The sequence below is a fragment of the Marmota monax genome, unplaced genomic scaffold (assembly GCF_021218885.2).
Source record: "Marmota monax isolate L192 unplaced genomic scaffold, Marmota_monax_Labrador192_F-V1.1 WCK01_AAM20220418_F8-fsc00128, whole genome shotgun sequence".
Taxonomy (NCBI): domain Eukaryota; kingdom Metazoa; phylum Chordata; class Mammalia; order Rodentia; family Sciuridae; genus Marmota; species Marmota monax.
Genome location: NW_026693452.1, coordinates 4553738 through 4575680, shown reverse-complemented (window position 1 = coordinate 4575680; position 21943 = coordinate 4553738). Strand labels below are relative to the sequence as shown.

General features: G+C 36.5%; 1 protein-coding gene across 1 annotated transcript; it reads right to left on the bottom strand.

Annotated features, from left to right (window-relative positions):
- Positions 1–432: 432 nt before the first annotated feature.
- Positions 433–21448, bottom strand: Coq2 (coenzyme Q2, polyprenyltransferase). Its single transcript, XM_046457638.2, has 7 exons — positions 21168–21448; positions 15617–15783; positions 12801–12922; positions 11405–11490; positions 9112–9245; positions 6687–6875; positions 433–4616 (listed from the first exon to the last, which is right to left on the bottom strand). The coding sequence occupies exons 1-7, from the start codon at positions 21418–21420 to the stop codon at positions 4452–4454; spliced, it is 1116 nt and encodes a 371-aa protein (XP_046313594.1). The 5' UTR covers positions 21421–21448; the 3' UTR covers positions 433–4451.
- Positions 21449–21943: the final 495 nt, after the last annotated feature.

Here is a 21943-nt window from a genome sequence, read left to right as displayed (position 1 = left end):
TGGATTAGCTTAAACATGAAATTTAGAACTAACACCTTTCCAATTTTATTATAAAACCACATTTTAATAATCTGTTACCTAAGATATAACTTTTTGCTTCTTTCATCTTCTTTACCTATACTTTTACATAGTTTTGATCATGTATACACGAAATTATTTTTACTATGGTGCCTCTGTTATAAACTTTAGATGACATTAATGATTTCTAATGGTTGAGCAGGGGATGTAGCTCAGTGACAGAGGGCTTGTCTAGCATATGCAAGGCTCTGGGTTCAATCCCCAGCAACACTAACACATATCTGTCTAATGGTTACAGCTAACAACAGGTCTGGCAAGTGGCTCAAATGTTAGCTCACTTGATGTACAATAAATATTTGAGTGCTTATGGTGTGGTGTATTGGGGACATTTCAGAAAATAAGACAAAGTCCCAGTTGTCATAAAATTTTTATTCTAACAGGGGGAGACAAAAATTTTAAACTCATGTGAAAAGGTATTTATTATCACCCCTATTTGAGCATCTGAACCTCAGAGATCAGAGAATTTGCTCAAGATCATCCCACTAGTAGGTATTAAAGCAATGATTCCAACCCAAGCAGCTGTGGCCAGGACTTGAATTTTTAGCTACTGCTCCACTGGTACTAAGTGCTCTGGGAATTCAGAGGACAGGTCAGTGAGAGCTGGAATAGTTGTATTGGTTTCTTGCGCCTGCTATAATAAATTACCATAAATGTAGTGACTTAAAAGGACACAAACTTATTATCTTATGGTTCTGGAGATCAGAAGTCCAAAAATCAGCTCCATTGGGTTAAAGTCAAGGTGTCTGCAGGGCTGACTCCTTCTTGTATGCTGAAGGATGTGCCGGTTTCCTTTTTCAGCTTCCAAAGGCCACCTTCATTCCTTGGCTCATAATGCCTTTCTCCCATCATTCCAATTTCTTGCTTCTGCTATCACATCTCATACCACAGCCTTTTTGTGTGTGTGTGTGTGTGGGGGGCAGGTAGCAGGGATTTAACCAATGGCTTTCTACCATTAAGACACATCCCTAACACCTTGTTTTTCTTTTATGAGACAGGGTCTTGCTAAGTTGTTTAGGGCCTTGTTAAGTTACTAAGGCTGGCTTTGAACTTGTGATCCTCCTGCCTCAGTTTCCAAAGTTTCTGGGATTATAGGCAAACGTGTGTGACCATGCCTGGCTTATCACTACCTTTGACTTTCCTGCCTTTTTTTAAGAACTGGTGATTATGCTGCACCCCTACATAAACTGATAATTTCTGTATCTCAAGAGCCTTAACTCAGTCATCTGTGAAGTGCCTTTTACCATGTAACATATTTGCCAGTTCTGGTGATTATAATGTGGACATCTTTGGGAGGGTTTTATTTAGCCAACTATAGTTGTGGACACTGGAAGGGCCAAAATTTGTGCTTTGGGACAAAAAGGAAGAATTGCAGGAAAATGAGAGTGTTTCTGTGAATTCCCTTTGTAGATGGCTTTCCTATGCCAGGCTCAGGGCTTCCTGTTAGTTTTATAGGACTGCCATTACAAACTACTACAGATTAGGTGACTTAAAAAGCAAATTTGTTTTCTCACAGTTCTGGATATAAAATGGCTGAGATCAAAGTGCTAGCAGGTTTGTTTTTTCCTGAGGCCTCTATCCTTTGCTTGCAGATGCCAGCTACCTTCTTGCAGTGTGTGTGTGCATGGTCTCTATGCATTCATTTGTCTAGTGTCTAGTCTAGATTTCCTTCTTACAAGGACATCAATCACACTGGATTAGTATACACCCTAAAGATCTCATTTTAACTCAATCACTTCTTTAAAGATCTTATCTGCAAATACAGACAAGGGGTATTTTGAGATACAAGGGGTTAGAACTTCAATATATGAAGTTTTCTGGGGCATAAAAGTCAGTCCATAACTCAAACATATCCCAAATTAGTTAAATGTTAATGATAGCTCAGTTTGGCAGATGAGGACATGGTGCCAGAGGGGTCCTAGCTGAAGACTGCCAGAGTACTCACACCTGGGCCTATTACTCCAGGGGCCTCACCATACTATCTGCTGGCAGAACAGTTGTAATGACAGAGAAGGGCGTGAGTGTGATCTGAAGATAGTGAAGAGAGGCCCTGAGGGTTGAGGTTTGAGGCTGAGTTGGGAAATGGTAGGGTGGGACCTGATTGTGAAGGCCTTTCTAATCTAGGCATTGAGCAAAGTAGCAAAGAAATTCAGGAAGAGGGAGAGGCAGCACATGTGATATCATAAATTTAAGCAAGATGATTGTCCACAATTTATAGAACTCTTTCACTCATTTCTCTATACAGACTCACAGAATCCAAAGTAGATGTCTAGAGCAAGGACTCTATCCATTTAATAGATTTCCCAAGACTGGTGACTCCCACTGTCATTTTATGTCTGGCAATACCCCTCATAATTATACACGGTACAGACAATCTTCACTGTAGATGGATGACAATTGTTCTTTCTGAGCCTGAATTGTTTTGAGTCCTTGATTCTAGAGGCTAATATCCTACTTCATCTTTTTTTTCCTATCTTACTCTTACCCATTTATATTGTTTTTTTTTTTCTGCTTGTCTACTGGAAGACAAAAACAGAAATGTGAAAGAACTAAAATGATCCAGTTAAGTTTTAGCAGCTTTTGAGAGCAAGTGAATCTATGAATTAACTTTCTCTTCTCCTGCCCCGATTCTTCACAAATGGCTGCAAGATTTTTATTGATTCCAAAATTTCTTTCAATTTTTTTCAACTTAGGAAAATGAAACCAATGCCATTCATCCTCCTTTTAACTGAAGTCAATGATAACGGGTTAAGATGGTTAAGCATTTTAAAATATAACATGATATTATTAAGAAAACAAATCAATAGATTTAAATTCTATCTTTTTTTTTTTTAAAGATAGAGAGAGAGAGAATTTTTTTAATATTTTTTTTTTAGTTTTTGGCAGACACAACATCTTTGTTTGTATGTGGTGCTGAGGATCGAACCCGGGCCGTACGCATGCCAGGCGAGTGTGCTACCGCTTAAGCCACATCCCCAGCCCTTAAATTCTATCTTGATCAGTGTAAGAATTAGGTAAAATTAAAGGCAATCATATTTAATTAAAAGTAGGGTACCATGTTCCTCCTTCTTCCTCCTTCAATTCACTGCTACTACAGCAAAGTTACAGCTGCTACTTCTGTCCTAAGTCTTAACACTTTCAATGTTTCATTATTTGCTGGAAAAAGTTAAACAATTTTTCCTATGCTTATTGATCAGTGATGGGAATATGTAAGTGCTCAGTCAGTTGCATTACTGTCACTGTCATCAATATTATACAAGTTAACATTTGTTGCTGCCCACAACCCACATATACAAGTGATTGCCTCTTCATTTCATTGTCCATGATAGTCACTTAAATCAAGTAAAAGGTATTTTAGGTTAACAATAAGTGCTGCAAGAAAAAAGCAACGAAGAGCTTTTTAGAGACAGGAAGTATGGGTAATATCTGTATAAATTTTAGAAACAGTGACTAAGAAAAGCCTCTTTGAGAAGGTGAGGTTCAAGAAAAGACTGGAAGCCAGGTGCAGTAGTGCGTGCTTATATTCCAGTGACTTGGGAGGTGGATGCAGGAAGATCACAATTCAGTGAGAGAAAAGAAGGAAGAAAGGATGGGTAGGGGGGAGGGAAGCGGGGAAGAGAAAAAGACCTGCAGTAAAGGAGTAAGACCTAGTTTTCACTCAAGCAAAGTGAATAGTATATGAAAAGGCCCTAGGGTAGGAGTCTGCCTACACTGACTGAGAACAGTAAGGCACACAGCATGGCTGGAGCAGGTTTGAGTATGAAGAGTAATGAGAGATGAAGCCAGATCATGAAACTCTAGCAGGTAACAGGATTCTGAGTTTGTACTGAGCGACCAGGGGAGATCCTGGAGGGTTCTGGGCAGAGGAATGACATGACCTTACTTAGGTCACTTAAGAGAATTACTCTGGTTGCTGTGTTGGAAACATTCTGAAGGGGTACGGAGAAGAATGATACATTCAAACATGTTTCTAGTTTATAAATTATAATTAGATAATATAAAAAATAAATAGAAACTATATTTTCCTACAGAGACATTCATTTTGATGAGATACACATCAGGGTTTTTCTAAAGTGCCAAAACTCTCATGATTTCCATAACTTCAGATGAGAATTATAATGGGCAGAAGAATGCATCAACTTAAATATCAAGGTCATCTCAAATCTTAAAAGAGTCCCTGGTTTCTGTGACAGGGGAATAATTCTGCTAGCAAATAGATGAATTAAAACCCAGGTAAATATGATATAAATCTTCATCTTTTGGTTCTTACTTCTTTAACATATTGCACCAGATTGCTTATTTTACCTAATTATGTGCTTGCAAGGCCTGAGGGTGTTTTGTCAAAATTTGTTTTCCTAATTCCTAAACTTTATTTGCTACTTTTCTATTTTACTATCTTTATTTGCCTTTGTTTCATCTATCTTCTTTTCTTTCCACAAGTTCCCAAGGACAATCCCTAAAAAAATGATTATTCCTATTGTTCGGTTGGAGGTAAATTTATCCCAACAATCCTCAGGTCTGTGGATGTCTAGGGTGTAAATCTGTAAGAGAAGAACATAATACTGCATTGGTATCTAGTCAGGGTTTTGTAATATAACAAAGAAACAAATCAATACAGAGGAAATAGTAGTCACTGAATTTTAAGTAATGGGAAATACTGTATCCCAAATTGTTTCCCAATGTGGAAAAATCTATCATTATTTTTCACTGAGAATCATCCAAGCTGTGTCCTAAAAACTTCTGGTAAGGGGTGTGTGAATGCTTTGAGAGGTAACTCATACTATTCTTAGTTCTGACTATAGATTGAGCATCCCTAAACCGAATATCTGAAATGCTCCAAACTCCAAAACTGACACCACAGCAGACTTGACATCACAAGTGGAAAATTTGACACTTGGCGTCATTTAACAAACTGCAGTCAAAATGCAGACATATTAAAAACATTTTATAGAATTGTCTTCAGGTTATGTGAATAAGATGTACATGAAACAAAAATGAACTTAGTTTTTAGATTTGGGTCCCATCCCCCATATGGATATGCAAATATTCCAAAACTCTCAAGTATTTCTTGTCTCAAGCATTTCAGATCAAAAGTGTTCCCTATACTCAGAAAGCTCTTCCTTACACAGAGTGATCTGAAGTTGGTTTCCTTGCAACTCTCATCCTCTGGTTCAAACTTTACTCTCAACCAAGGACAAGTCACATTTGGGCAGGACAATTCTATTGTGCAGGGCTGTTTGGTGCACTGAAACAGTTAATACTCTTGGCTCTCAGTGACTAAATGTATGAGAGAACCAGGGATGTCCCTATACATTTCTAAACATTCTTCCCATCCCTACATGGAGAAGGGGATATAGAGAACCTAGAACACAACATACTTTCCCCTCCATGGTAGCCCTGCAAATATGTCATGAAAGTCTCATGTTCTTGTTTTAGTCTTCCCTAGGCATAGGGAACTAGTTCTTCCTCATTATATGGTCTACAGATTTAACATCATGAGTTTCCTTTCTACTCAAATACTAGAAGATTATATCCATCTTAGAACACTGCATTAAGGACTAGACATATGCAGCTGCAAATGTAAAGTGGGTTCCACAGATTCCTTATATTTGTGGTTGTTCTCATAATTTTTGTGTTCCTCTTCCATCTAATATCCAGGTGCTTAAATATTCATGTATATCTATTATCCAGACCAGATAATCAATTGATGATGACAGCCCTCATAGAAATGAGTTATGGCCAGAAGGGGATGCTGAGAAATTCTAAAGAGGAAAATGGTGATATTCTAGAGAATTACCAATTCACATCTTTTAGCTTTCACAATGAAAAAACAATGCCGGAAAATCAGTACATTAGATTTCAGTTTCCTTCATACCATTCCTTGTTGTACAAGTCTTGCCTACACTGACCAGTAACTCATAACAATCTGCCTAAAATAGATCACCTAAGCAAAGGTTCACCAACATCTTGTCAATTCTATTCAAAGAAAAAAAAAAGAGAACACTGATACAAATAGCCAATTTATTAAATTAAAATTAGATTTAGTTCATTCATTTTATAAGTCAATAATGCAGACTTTCACTATAAGCTTGTAGGGACTTGCGATGTGGTGCTGGGTGAATATTTTGAAATTATAATTTCCTTCTTTCTAGGCAGAACCTAGACATGTTTACATGTCATGTCTTACCTGGCACTGGTCTCAATGTCAGTGAAACCAAAACTTCTGAATGATTAGTCTACTAATCATCAATAGAAACTAAGATTTTTTTTTTTTTTTTTTTTTTTTTTAAGTTTGGTTTATCAGTTTGCTTTTAGAGTAATTCAACTCAATCCACAAGTTTCACACACTGCTGAAATTTTCCCAGATGCAGCAGAAGTAATTCCAGGAAAATCAAAGGGGAAAATCCAAGCTTAGGTTTATAATATTTCTCTAAAATAACTTAGCCAAATATTTAATATGACAACTTGGGGCAGGGGAAGGGGCAATTCAAGGTAATACAAATCAACTGGTTGTTTAAGAAGTTCCTTGCTAAACATAGAGGGCACTTTGTTTAAATAATTTTTATAATTTATACCAAGGAAAAATGAGAGAAAAAAGAAAAAGTTCAAACCTGGTGAGCTAGATGGGCTCCGACGGTGGCCAGAGCAGCATAGTATGGTACAGTTTGATCACTATTTACTCCCACTAGGCTCAGCGCCCCCATCATGGCAACACTGAAGCCAGTTAGCCACTGCTTGGTGTTTTCTTGGAACCGCAGTGCTGTGGACTTAAGACCAATCAGAGCATCGTCTCTTTTGTCCTAATATCAGAAAATAATAAGAAATTGTTTTGGGGGGGATTTAACTATATACACAAATTTCATATTTCAAAATGTATAATTTAGCAGTTTTAAATATATTCCCAAGGTTATTCAATTATCGCTAACTTTTAGCTATAGAAGAAAAGTCTTTTAAAGAGCATGCTGATATATCACGACCTGTAAGAGAAGACACTAACATAGAAATATAGACTAATCATAATGAATATGCAGACTGAACCAAATTTACATGCAATACTAAAATCATCAGCCAGCTCTATTCCCATGTATTTTATTTCTTATAACCAACCATAAAATGATTTAAATTATATCACATTACTATATCATGATTAAAACTCTAATTCTTCACATAGCTCCTTTCTACCTCAAAGTTCTCAAATCTCAATAATTTCTTACGTATTTTAATACAGGTAAAATGCTCACTCACCACATAATCACATCCATCCCCTATACTTGTAGCCCAATTCCTTGGCTTTCCCATCAAGTCTTTTCTGTTTATGCACATCTAGCTGTGTGGTCTCCCCCAGTAATTGTATGTTGTAATTAGGGTCACATGATATCAGTGGCTGCATGCTGAACTGTATACTCACCTGCGGACAGTCAGCTACCCGACAGGCTATCTTTTAGGGACCAAATCTAAACTACAGTTAAGTATGGGATTAACCTATTTCTTTTTCTTTCATACTGTAATCACATTCAGGGTAAAAACTGCCTAATTATGTGAATCATAAGTCTCAGTGAGTATGTGGTGTTTTACTAAAGAAGTCAATTTAATTGGAGTACAGTTATTCTAATCACTAGCTTAGTATCTCTCCTAAACTGTGAGTCAAATACTACTTCAGAAATAAGACTGATTACAGATCTGCTTCTCCATATGTAGCAGTAATAGAGTAAAAAGGATGAAATCTAGGTTGAAATACTACAAAAACAATTTTATTAAATCATGACATATTCTTTAAGCAAATAATTGAGAATATATAATCATAATTTCTAAGGAAAATGTTGTTAAAAAATTTTTAAAGTTTATAAACACCCTCACCACATGCGCAAACGGTAATTAATTGTAGTGATGAGTGTGTCAATTAATTTGATTATGGTAATCATTTCACAATGTATATGTATATCAAATTATCACATTATATATCTTGAAAATATAATTTTTTGTCAACTGCATCTCAAGGTAGAAAAAAGCATAAATGTACAAGGTCATAAATAAAAAAATTAAAAAAAGAAGTTTCTAAAATCAAAATTATGACAAAGCATTATCAAGAGCTATAAAAAAAGGGCTGGGGTTGTGGCTCAGTGGTAGAGCGCTTGCCTGGCATGCATGAAGCACTGGGTTCGATCCTCAGCACCACATAATAACAAAATAATGTGTCCACCTAAAACTAAAGATACATAAATAAATAAATATTTTTAAAAATTAAAAAAAGAGCTATAAAAGTGTATACCTTTAATTCTATAATACCATTCATAAAAATTTACCTGAAGACCTCATGTTCATGAACTATTAATGATTTATAATATTTATAAATACTATTTATAAATTGTAAAAACTCAGAAACTATAAATATTAATAGTATTTATAAATACTATTTATAAATTGTAAAAACTCAGAAACAGCTTAAATGGCCAAAATAGACATACTGTTAAATTTAAAATAACTATGGCATACCAAGTTAATGGATATTATGTAGTCTTAACGTGACAATGACAAAGAATCAGTAAAAATGTGCGACAATGCTATCTACCTGTACTAAGTAAAAAAAAAATGACCAATACAACGATTAAAGGTATATAGAGGGGAAGGATTGTATAACATTAAAAATGCAGATTCTGGAAACTGAGTTTGAATCTCAGCTCTGCCACCTACTGTGTGACATGGCCAAGTTATTTCATACATACTTCATACATCTGTAAAATGACAATAATAAAATTACCTTCCTTGCAGGCTATTGTGAACAATAAACTAGTATTTGAAAAGTGTTGAAAATAGTTCTTGAATATAGTAAAAATTACTTAAATTCTTGTAAACAAAACAGACTAGTCAAACTCTTTGGTTAACATACATAAATATGAAACAAGTATTTTGTTGGAGTTATGGAATTGTGCCTTTCTTTTTAGGAAAAAACAACTTTCTCCTTTATTTGGTTCTGATTTTAAGATTCTCTAAAAACAATATATAAACCAAAGTTAAGAAAAAATATTATTTCTTTACCTGATGAGCATATATAGTATCATATATCAGTGTCCACATAACTCCAGAAAAATAAAGAGGCAGGCACACAGATGGATCACAGGAACCCTTGATAGCAGACCATCCAAGTAATGCTCCCCAATTAAAAGTCAGCCCTATGATTGGTAAAACAGAGAGGGGGAAAAGTCAAGATGTACTTCAGAATTCCACATGGAAGGAGAGGGGCATCTGTATATACTAGGTGTTTGCTGTTTTAGGGTCTGAAGAGACTCCTATGTGTTCCTTCATTAAATTCTTTCAGCCGTCTATGGCACTTATTAGCTCAAAATTACCAAAAAGGAAAAAGGCTCAGAATTTAATTAAGAATTAAAATAACATAGCTAATAGAATAATATCACCCAATAAGGTAAATAGGTTTAATGAGAACATTCACCCTGCCTAATAAGGCACCTGGTGTAGTCAGTAAGCAGCAACTACTGGGGTCTGAACTTAGACCTGAAAAACGGAGTTCTTTCCAATACCACTCAACTTCTCCCGTAAATTATAGAAATAAGAGTAGAGATGGGAATACTCACCTATTCTACAAGCCCATCCTCCACGGTGAATGTGAACATAACAGCTCCTAAATCTCTATTTGTAAGTCTGATAACTTCCCTAAGCTTCAGACTAGACACTAACATTCTACTTAACATCTCTGCCTGTGACTCCCTCAGACACCTTAAATGCAACAATATTTTTTCTTAGAAACCCCTTTTCTCCTCTTTTATTGCCTATTTCTATTCAGAAAATGTCCTCAACTGTGGTTCTAGAGTATTCACACATGCTACACTGTACTACAAAGACCTGCTTATCTTTTGTCTTCTTCTCTACTTCCTTAAAGATGGTAAATGTGTTTTGATCATTTTTGACTTCCAAGTACCTAGGATAATTCCTGGCACAGGTAAAAGGAGTGTTTAATAAATGTTAGAAGCAAAGCAACAGCTTTTGAGTATTATCTTGTGGATAGGAAATGCTTAGGCTCCTTCTACCAAAAGACTCCCAGTTAGTTAAGAAGATAATTTTCTACTTTTTTTTTTTTAATAATGAAAATAAAGAGAGCATTCAATTAGAAATCTTAGAAGAAGATAAATAATTCTATCACAACAAGTCAGGCTTTCATCAATTGGCTGGAGTGCCCTTTTGCTCTATTATTTGTTGGAAGAATGGTCCCCAAACCTAGAATCACTCTTGGAATAATCTAGAACATTCTAGAAAAATAGAAAAGTCTAGGAGTAGATTTTTTTGCAATAGATTTTGACTTACTTATTAACATACCTATCTTTCTCTCTTTTCACCAACAAATAATCTACTGAAGACCTGCACTATGCCAAGTACTATATGTTAGATACTGCCATATGTAAAGCATGCCTTAACTTTTAGTTACTTACAATTTATTTTTTATTTTTTTTTAATATTTTATTTATTTTTTAGCTTTCGGTGGTCACAACATCTTTGTTTGTATGTGGTGCTAAGGATCGAACCCGGGCCACACGCATGCCAGGCAAGCGCGCTACTGCTTGAGCCACATCCCCAGCCCTCTTAAAATTTATTAATGGGGAAACATAGGAGGCTGTCAATATATTTTTGTTGAATTAATATTAAAATGAGTAAATGCCACAGTAGAGGGCTATGGAAGTCCAGAGATTAATGCCTTCTTGGGAAGTCTAAGAAAGCCTCACAGAATGGCTACTATCTAAGCTATCACACATACTTTTAATCCTTGTTCTTCTAGAATGCTTCCTATCTCATTCCCCAAATTTTTTAGGGCACCCATATCAATCATCTTTTTACAACATGCCTAGATTTGTCGGAGCGGGGTGGGGGGTGTTACTGAGGACTGTACCCAGGGGCACTCTACTATGAAGCTATATCCTCAGCCCTTTTTGAGATAGGGTCTGGCTAAGTGACCTTGAACTTGCAATCCTCCTCCTCAGCCTCCAGTGTAGCTGGGATTACAGGTGTATGTCACAGGGTCTGGAACAGGGGCAGGCTTTTTAAAAAGATTCCAGAAAATAATGATGATGAGGATGGGGATGATAATTAAATAAATATGCAAGATTTTCTTAGTCAATAGGAATGAATAAATGCCCTCTTTATAATATAAAAATTAATTTGGTTTGGAAAATTCATAACTGACTTGATATTTAATCTCTGTCTCTCTCTATATATATAAATAAATAAATAAATAAATAAATAAATATATATATATATATATATATATATATATATATATGTTGGGAGTATCAAAGGAAATACTTAGCTATTCCAAGCTCACCCAAGGCTAACTGAGGCCAGTATGTAATTCTCTTCATTAGTGGGTAGGTGATGACAAGAAGTAAGGATGCTGCTCCCAGAGCTATACTGAAAACAGGAAAAACAGGATTAATCATTAGAAACAACTAAGTATTTTAACGCATTAGTAATACTAAGTGGAAGATATTTTTATCTTAAGTAATATTTTCTGTTATGTAAAATTTTCTTCCTAAACTTTGACTTTTTCTATTAAAGGACTAATTAGAAAAATATTTTAAGTGTTATTACAAAACCCCAACAAAATAACAACTAATACACATAGTACTCTTATACTTGGCACTATTGTAGGTACTTTACATTTGTTAACTCATGAGAATCTTCACAATGACCCCAGGAGGCAGGAGGCTTTATTCTCATTCCTTTTTACAGATGAGAAAACTGTTACTTCTCAGGAAAAAGAAAGCAACTATGGAACCATAAGATGTTCTTAAATACCCAAATTTCAGCTGGGCATGGTGGCACACACCTGTAATCCCAGCAGCTCGGGAGGCTGAGGCAGGAGGACCACAAGTTCAAAGCCAGCCTCAGCAACAGGGAGGCGTTAAGCAATTCAGTGAGACCCTATCTCTAAAGAAAATACAAAATAGGGCTGGGGATGTGGCTCAGTGGTTGAGTGCCCTTGAGTTCAATCCCAGGTACCAAAAAACACCCAAAACAGAACAAAACAAAAAAACCCCAAGTTTCATCTAACACCATCCCTCCAGGAACAACCTTCCAAAAGTGCTTTTATGCTATCAGGGCAAGACATGTAATTAAGTCCAGTTTCTATAAAGTAATACTTATATGCTGAAACCTCTCCAACTCCAACACACACACACACACACACACACACACACAGCCTTGAGGTATTCTGTAACAGTCTTCTTATACACACATTGTGTCTCAGTTTAAGAGATCTAGGAGTCCTCCCACTTACTTCTTCTGTCATTCATTAGTTACATGAATCTGGGAAAGACACAATTCCTCTTACTGAAAATGATTCTAATCACTCCTGCTTCCATGTACTTCAGATAAAATTATCAGCATAAATCAAACTACATATACATGTGGGTGTATACACACTTATAAAACCCAACAAAGTACCTTGTGTTCCTCTGGGAACACATTGTACAAACAATGAAGGTGGTTCAGAACAAATTAAATGATGATCTCTTAACTCCTTTGGCTGAGAGCATCCTTGAAGCAGATTTTTTAATGTGTGGTGGTTTACTGTATTTATGCTTGCTAACTTACAGATGCTTGTCAGGTAGTCAATAAGCAACTTTGTGATAAAACTATTTCTATTTTACTTTTTTCTTACTTTTTTCATTTCAAAGAAGAGATTTTTATACATGATTATGAAAACACATTTAATATACCTGTAGTAATTCAAACACAGAAGAATACCCAGTGCCAAGGTCAGCTGTCCTCCAAGAAAAACAAAGGACTGAAAAATTGAAATGTCTCCAGCAGCTATCGGACGATTTGCTGTTCTTGTAACCTTAACACATAAAAATAGATATGTTAGCCTCATTTAATGACTCATTTATTTAAATAGTTAATCAAATGTTTGGCCTATGGTAGGCACCAAGGTACAAATATAAATAGAAAGAAAACAACATTTGAAGTACTGCCAAGAATTAGACTGCAACTTGAAACAGCTTTGAAAAGAGCTCAAGATTCCCATCCCCTATTTCCCATCTCCATCTTCATCAAACCAATCAAAGCAACTTCTTTATCTAGTTTTTTTTAGCTACTCAGCATAACAAATACACAAATTCAATTTCCATTAAAAAAAAAAGATGCACCATACTAATGAGAATTCTCAGGAAAGAGGAAACTGCAAGAGATATTAGAGAGGTTAATATCACATGAATGTTTTGAGCACAGGAAGCATTACCCTCAGAATTCAGACATGAGAAAGAAGACATATCTGGGCTCGTAAGGGGGGTGCTTTTGCCAGGTTACTTAAGAATGTGTCTATACATTCAATCAACTATACCCAAATGCTAAGGGCAAAACCACTCTGAAGAATGTGAATAGACAGAGCTGTTAAATAGACAAATTATATATACTAACTGTTCTTTTCCTTCAGGAAATGTGATTATCTTAAATTCAACCACAAATAAAGAATGTAACCAAAAATTTCAAAATTGCCAGAAGTTAAAAATTCAGAATCCGGGATGTAAGAACTCAGCATTTGAATCCATCACTTACTAGCTGGGTGAATTCTGGCAAATGACTTAAGCTCTTCTAGCCTTAGGTTACTTATCTATTAAAGGAAAAATAGGAAGAAATAATAATAGCACCACCTTATAGAGTAAATGCACTGAGGCATGTAAGTATGCAACAAATATTACCTATTGTTAACAACATATTTTTTTTATGACTGATATCAAAGGTTATGTTTTGTAGGGCAAATACAGTCTACTGCCTACCTCTGTGCAGCCAATGAGCTAAGAATGGTTTTTAACATTTTTTAAATGGCTGGAAATAATTTTTTTTAAAAAAAGTAATGTAAACATTAAAATAACATGAAATTCAAACCTCAATGTCTATAAATAAAGTTTTATTGAGAAACACAGCCATACTTTTTTATATATTATATATGTATGCTTTCACACTCTAACAAAGGATTGATTGTTTGCACCAAGGCAACTTGGCCTACAAAGCCTCAAGTATTTACTAACTAGTTCTTTATAGAAAAAGTCTGCCAATTAGATTTATATCATGTTTCATTATGCAATAAAGCAACTCATCCAAAACTGTAAAGATACATCCTAGTTAGAGTACCAGACTTGGATCTTTATTCCTGATATGGTTCTAAAGTTTGAAATTGGAAATAGTATTTGTTTTTGTATTTATTTCAAGATATTATCATTATTCTAACAAGTTAATGAGTGTTCACAATGTGCTACTATTCCAAGAGCCATATCTGCATCCTTTCACTCAATCCTCATAGTCATTCACAAGTTCTTGAAACTACTAATGTTAATGAAACTGAGGAAGAGGCTTTGTAACTTTCCAAGGTCACAGATGCTAAAGGATAGCAGTCAGTCCATCCTAATAACCACATCACTAACCACTAGATAAAGTAGTACAGAATTACCTAACTAAATTTGAAAGCTTCAAATAAACAAGACTCCATCAAGAATAGAGATGATATGACACATTGGTCAAAACATATTCTATGAAACCAGAACATGAAGAGCTTAAGTAACCAACTAGAAGAGCTTAAGTAATTTGCCAAAATTCACCCAGCCAGTAAGTGATGAATTCAAATACTGGGTTCTCAGATCCTAGATTCTGAATTTTGAACTTCACTGGATGCCTGAAACAGCAGAGAATACCAAACCCTAAGTATACTATTCCTTTATGTACATACTGTAGGTAGTTAATTTATAGATTAGATACAGTAGGATATTAACTACAACAATTAAAAATGAATAAAATCATAACAATATACCTTAATAAAAGAGAGTTCACCATTTTACTCAGAATGGTACACAATATAAAACTTACAAATTGTTTATTTCTGTGATTTTCCATTTAATGTTGTACTTGACGTTGGATAATTTAAACCTCAAAAGGCAAAACCAAGGATAAAGGGAACTCCTGTATAACCAATGCTTACGGGACAATTTAGATTAAGATTTGATAAATAAGCATAGTTAGGGCACCACATACATCTCAATGAAAGGGACAGCAGATCTTTTGGACACTAAAAGGTTCAGGAGGGATTTTTCACTTTTACTCCTACACTTTATCTCCTTTACCCTCAGTCTCCCAAATTCTTGTGAATTAGCTTTGCCAAAATGAAGTGCATGGGCTGGGGTTATGGCTTAGTGGTAAGTGCTTGTCTAGCAAGTGTGAAGCACTGGGTTCAATCCTTAGCACTATATACAAAATAAATAAATAAAATAAAGGTATTATGCCCATCTACAACTAAAAACTTTTTTTTTTTTTTTTTTGTAAAATGACGTACAGTTTGCCCCATGCTACTCTTGTGTTGAGGAAGAAAGTAAACTGCACTTTGCAATACCAACTTTTCAAGTGACACTGACATTTCTCATGCTGGCTTTTAGTGAGGACACTAATTGATCCTGTTGCTTTTTATGGCATTCAAAAGTAATGCCACCATGTTATTCTATAGAATTGAGAGAAGCCACTCTGTTATTTTTCAGGATAAAACTACCTTTTTATCGTAGTCATGGTCCCACATGTCATTAATAGTACAGCCTGCTCCACGCATCAGAATAGCTCCAGTGCCAAAGAGGGATAACATGTACCAATCTGGAAAACAACCTGGTTCAGCTGCCAAACCAATGCTCCAGGTACATGGCAAATACAGTAGCCAGGTTCCTAAGCAAAAAATATAAAGACAAAACAGGTACAAACACTCATCAGTTAACTGTTTTTATTTGTTTAAATGCTCATGCTACTGAAGTAAGGAGCACTATAAGCAAAGTAAAAAAATACACGACAGAACTGGGAAAACAAATATTATAAAGGATTGCTCTCCCTAATATGTAAAGAGCCCCTAGAAATGAAGAAGAAAGAGATCAGTAGTCCAACTAAAAATGAATAAAAGATGTAATAAAAGTTTGCACAAAAAGATATACAAATGGCTCTTATTCACAAGAAGAGACACTCAACTTTGAGAAACACATTAAAACTACATTGAGACAACATTTTTCACCTGTAAGACTGGCAAAACCCAAAGTCTGATGACATACCCTGGGAGTTAGACACTCATGTATTTCTGATGAGGTTATAAAATGGTCCTACCCTTATAGAGGATAACTTAAAAACTGTTATGCTATGAATTTGTATAAAACACATCTATGTATAAAACAAATACATATATGTGTTAGTATGTTCACATACTATGTCAGTAGGGGCACATTAGAAACATAATAATTGCTTCTGAAAAGGGGAACTGCATGAATAAGAGGGGTGGAAAACTTATTTTTCACTCTAGCCTGGCAACTTCTGAATTCTGTATCATTTGCACATAATAGCTGCTCAAAAAAGTTAACAGAAACCTCCTTTACAGTTAGTACAATACACTGAGATGGAGTTGGAGGAGAGGAGTTATTCGCATACAGCTATTTGTTATTTGTAACATATGTTACAACTACATGTACAAACAGAGTTAATTCTTAGTATTTAACCCACAAACTAGATGAAATTAAGCAAATAGATTGGGTTATTTGTTTTTTGGTGTTTAGCTTTTGAGTTCTTTATATACCCTAGAGATAGTGCTCTACTTGATGTGTGAGGGGTAAAAATTTGCTTCCGAGATGTAGGCTCTCTATTCACCTCACTGTTTCTTTTGCTGAGAAGAAGCTTTTTAGTTTGAATTCATCCCACTTATTGATTCTTGGTTTTAATTCTTATGCTATAGGAGTCTTATTAAGGAAGTTGGCGCCTAATCTGACATGATGAAGATTAGGGCCTACTTTTTCTTCTATTAGATGCAGAGTCTCTGGTTTAATTCCTAGGTCCTTGATCCACTTTGAGTTGAGTTTTGTGCATGGTGAGAGATAGGGGTTTAATTTCATTTTGTTACAAATGGATTTCCAGTTTCCCCAGCACTATTTGTTGAACAAGAGGATATCCAGTCAATCTACAAATATATGAAAAAATGTTCATCATCTCTAGCAATTAGAGAAATGCAAATCAAAACTACTCTAAGATATCATCTCACTCCAGTCAGAATGGCTGCTATTATGAAGACAAACAACAGTAAGTGTTGGTGAAGATGTGGGGAAAAAGGTACACTCACACATTGCTAGTGAGACTGCAAATTGGTGCAGCCATTATGGAAAGCAGTATGGAAATTCCTTGGAAAACCGGGAATGGAACCACCATTTGACCCAACTATCCCTCTCCTCGGTCTATACCTAAAGGACTTAAAAACAGCATATTACAGGAACACAGCAACATCAATGTTTCTAGTGGCATAATTCACAATAGCTAAACTGCGGAACCAACCTAGATACTCTTCAGTTGATGAATGGATAAAAAAAAATGTGGCATATATACACAATGGGTTATTACTCAGCAATAAAAGAGAATAAAATCATGGCATTTGCAGGTAAATGGATCGCATTGGTGAAGATAATGCTAACTGAAGTTAGCCAATCCTATAAAAACAAATGTTGAATGTTTTCTCCGATATAAGCTGACTGACTCAAAGTGGAGTAGGGAGGGGGAGCATGGGAGAAATAGATGAACTCTAGATAGGGCAGAGGGATGGGAGGGGAAGGGAAGGGGCAGGGGGTTAACAAGGATGGTGGAATGTGATGGACATCATTATCCAAAGTACATGTATGAAGACACGAATTTGTGTGAGCATACTTTATATACAACCAGAGATATGAAAAATTGTGCTGTATATGTGTAACAAGAATTGTAATGCATTCCACTGTCATTTATTTAAAAAGAATGAAAAAAGAAATTAAGCAAATAGATTATACAGATAAGACTTTACACATGAACTTCAATAGATATTCTACTTTAAAAAGAAAGCCTGTCAACTAATGTTTGGATATGGTGCCAATTAGATAAAACTCTGAGTTTTCTTCCCTTATTCAGGAACAAGAGAAAAAGGATTCTGGGATAAATGAAGATAAAATCCTGCAAAAAAAAAAAAAAAAAATGGCCAAATGACCAATGTTCCCATAATCATTTATGAATGTAAATTTATTCATTTATAAATATTTATGAAGCACACATTTGTGCTAGGAAACAGGAATACAATGGTGACCAATAAAGAGCTGCTTTCTGCCTTCATAATGCTTATAAATCAAAAGTAAGAAATTAGATGAAAGACTAATCCAACAACTATACAGGAACAAGGTGCTATAAAGGGATAAAATAGAACTACCCAAGTTATTTGGGGAGGAGGTGAAGAAGAATCAGGGAATCTTTTCCAGTGGGTGCTTAAACTCAGAGCAGAAAAGTCAAGGAGAGGCCTCAAGCTAAAACTTGCGACATGCCCAGTCCAGTACCTGAATTCAGATTGTCCTGGAGAGATTCATATTTAGTGTATCCCACCTAAAATAATAACATTAACATTTACTGAATGTTCACAAAATGTCAGGCAGTGTTTCAAATATTTTTTATACATAAACTCATCCAAACCTCAATAACATCCTCATAAAATAGGTTCTATTAGTAACTCTATCTTACAGATGAAAAAACAGGAAAACAGAGGTTAAGTAAAAGATAATAGGTTTGACTACTTCCTTTACCTTGGAGCCGCCAGTAGAATTTGCAAGGAATAGAGATATTGCTGACACTATCATCCTAGCCTAGAGAAGAAATAATTACTTCACAGCTATTATTTACTGGTGCAAGTAGAACTGAAGTTTCTAATAAAAAGAAAAAAAAATCGAGATCAGGTCTGAGAAGAGATGGGCAGACCAAAGTGCTTGTAAAAAGAGAGCCTAATATTCATTCACTACTTGTGGGTTAACTTTAAGAAAACATAATCACCCATAAATGCAGTAAAACAAAAAATTACACTGCCAATTTAGTGGAAAGAGCGCCACCTACTGAAACTTCTGTTGAAAGAGCGCCACCAACTGAAAAATGTTGATTGACCCATTTTAAAGAAGTTATTATAATATCTTCAAAAACAATGAAATCTACTGCTTTATGAAAGTATCAAAATGTAGCTCTAAAAAGTAAAATAATGCATACAAAATTTCCTTACAGGATAACTTAAATAAATAAATATTAAACCAGGAATTCTTTCAATTATTGTCCCTGGCATATGTAAGGGCTCAAAAATGTTTGTTGACTGAACTCTTTTTAAGTTTCCTGAAAAATTCTGTAATCATTTTATTTAGACTCAAAAGATGTATTGTAAGGATGGTATCTTAACGTACATGACCATAAACACAACTTTCTCTAATAATTACTTCTGGCTTATATTTCTTGAGTCCTTGTTATATGCCAGGCACTTCCTGATAACCTTATGAAATTGTTGTTAGTATCTTCACTTTATAGTTAAGAAATCTAGCCCAAAGAGGTAAAGTAGTTTAACTAAGGTCTCTCAAATGTGTGATGTAGAGATCCAAATCTAAGAGATCTGGCTCCAAAACTTGCTCATAAATTGTTTATAGACTCCGGTTACATGGCAAAATGTTCAGTCAGTAAGATAGAAGCCAGAGGTTTAATTATGGAAATAGTAATAATGGCAGCTATTGGTCTTTTTAGAATGTCTGTAAATCTCTCATATAGTTCTGTGATGCAGAATCCAAGAACAGAACTAACAGTGAAGCTTTAGATTAGAACTGGGCTTAGAAATTTATGCCTATAAACCTGAATCTGGCCCCCAAATGCAAGGGGGTCATTCCAACAATGACAGGGCTATACCTATTATTTAATATATTTTTTACTTTAATTGCTGTTATGATTCAGCTATCTGATTCCAAATAGGAGTACAAATCTAGACAAAACAAGCCCTAATTGGGGGTCTTGAATGGACAAAGGCCAAGTGAATACATGTAGGCATTCAAATGTGTTTCCATACCCTGATATGGCAAATGTCAACATCCACATTAGCTAGAATACAGCCTTATCCTCTTTCTCCTTGTTATTCATCTTCTTTAGTCCAGCCTTGTCTCCTGCAATTTTCTATACCCTCTTGGGAGTTGCAGGTGAGGCTCATACTCTTATTGCTCCAACACTCCACCCTTGGATCTTTGCAAAAATATTTCCCCCACCAAGACCTCTTTCCTCCTCTGCAAAATCAAAATATTCTTTGGAGTACAATTTCTTCTTAAAACTTTTTGAAGTTTCTTTTTTTTTTTCGAGACCCAAAGTAATTTCTCTATTTTTTTCTGCAGCACTGTACTACTCCTATTTGATCCCATACTTCCCATTTCATCAAGTATCTTTTCCAAACATACCAGATATCCTCGAAAGCAGGGAGTTTCCATAGCTCTTTCTAGCCCTATGGCTAGGGCGATGTGATAAGAACTTATTAATTCAGTTAATACTATTGCCAAAAATGTTCTAGAGAGTAGACAAGAGCTAAGTCCCAGGTATACGGAGCTTATATTACATTAGAGGAGTCAATAAAATAAGTGCATAGAGATAGTTAATGGTGAATGCTATTGGAAAAAAAAAAGAGGTAGAGAGTGAGGTGGTAGGTGTTGAATAGGAGGTCTGGGAAATCCTCTCAGCGGGCGATTATAAGGTCCAGAAGGGATGTACCAACTGCCTTCAAATGTACTAAATCTTTTGTTACGGATGACTGGGCGGGGGGGGGGGGGGGAGTAAGTTCAGCACTGAACCGCTAGGTTCTGGTCTGGGTCTGATGAGGACCCTTAGTTTCTTCAGTGTCTTTAGTATTTGCCTCACAGGATTGTGGAGAGGATCCATCTCTCTAGTAACTGCAGAAGTGCTTCAACACTGAAAAGTTGCAAATGCGGGGCCACGAGAACGCAATGCTTCGGTAGATTCACCATTTACACCAGTGGGATTTTTTTTCTTCTTGCCTGCCTCTGGGACTCAGGGTGAAAGTCGGCTGGTCCCTCCGGTGACCGTCCCGATCCTATAACGAGGTGACCCGTCCTAGAACACACGACACCGAGGCGCCAAGCCGGCTTTCTGGTGCTCATTTTCAATACGCCCGGGCGGGCCACCGCGGAGAGTTCCGAGGGGTACACTCGGAGACCCGCGGCCAGCAGAGCCCCGGGCCGCTCTTGCGCGCGCCCGGCAGCACTCACCAATGGGCTTGTCCAACCGCATGAGGCGCAGATAGGGCTGCACAGGGCGGGGCGCCGAGCTCACGACCGCAGCGGCCGAAAGGCTGAGCGGGCGCCGGTGTAGCTGCGGTGGGGCTGGGGACAGCCAGTCCCCTGCGCGGGGCGCGCCTGCTGTGTGCGCCACTGCCAGCGCACGGCAACTCGAGTCCCGCAGCCATGCCGACGCCACGACCCGCAGGCCCCGTGCAAGCACTGCTCCCCGAAAGCCCAGCATGGCGCTAGGGAGGCCGCGACGCCGGGCCACGTCATCTTCCAGCGTCGGCTCGTGGGCAGGCATGCGCGGTGGCGTCAGGGAAAACGACCGTCCCTCCTGAAGCAGGTGGGTGGCCTTCAGGGTCGCTTTACCTTGTGAAGGGGTGTGTGGTAGTACATTCCTGTTATCAGTTTTCTCAATGGATGTGAAAGGAAAATGTTCATTCACATGGAACAGTTGTACCCAGAGAAAAGTTGAGAAAAACTTACCAAGCTTGAAATTTTAATTTGCATCCAGATTCTTCCCTTTTAAATCTAAATGAGCACCAAGTAGCCAAATAAATCCAAGAATGTAAATTGAAACTGTAGTCAAGGTCAAGGGACGTTCATTCCAACAGCGAAAACCTTAAATTTGACAGTCGTCCAAAAGAACTCCTATAATGGGGAAGTAGTGAAAGTGTGTAATTCCAAGACCCTGAAGCTAGAACATCTGGTCGGCACACTTAATTGTGTAGTCTTCTACACTGATGGATGCAAGACAGTTT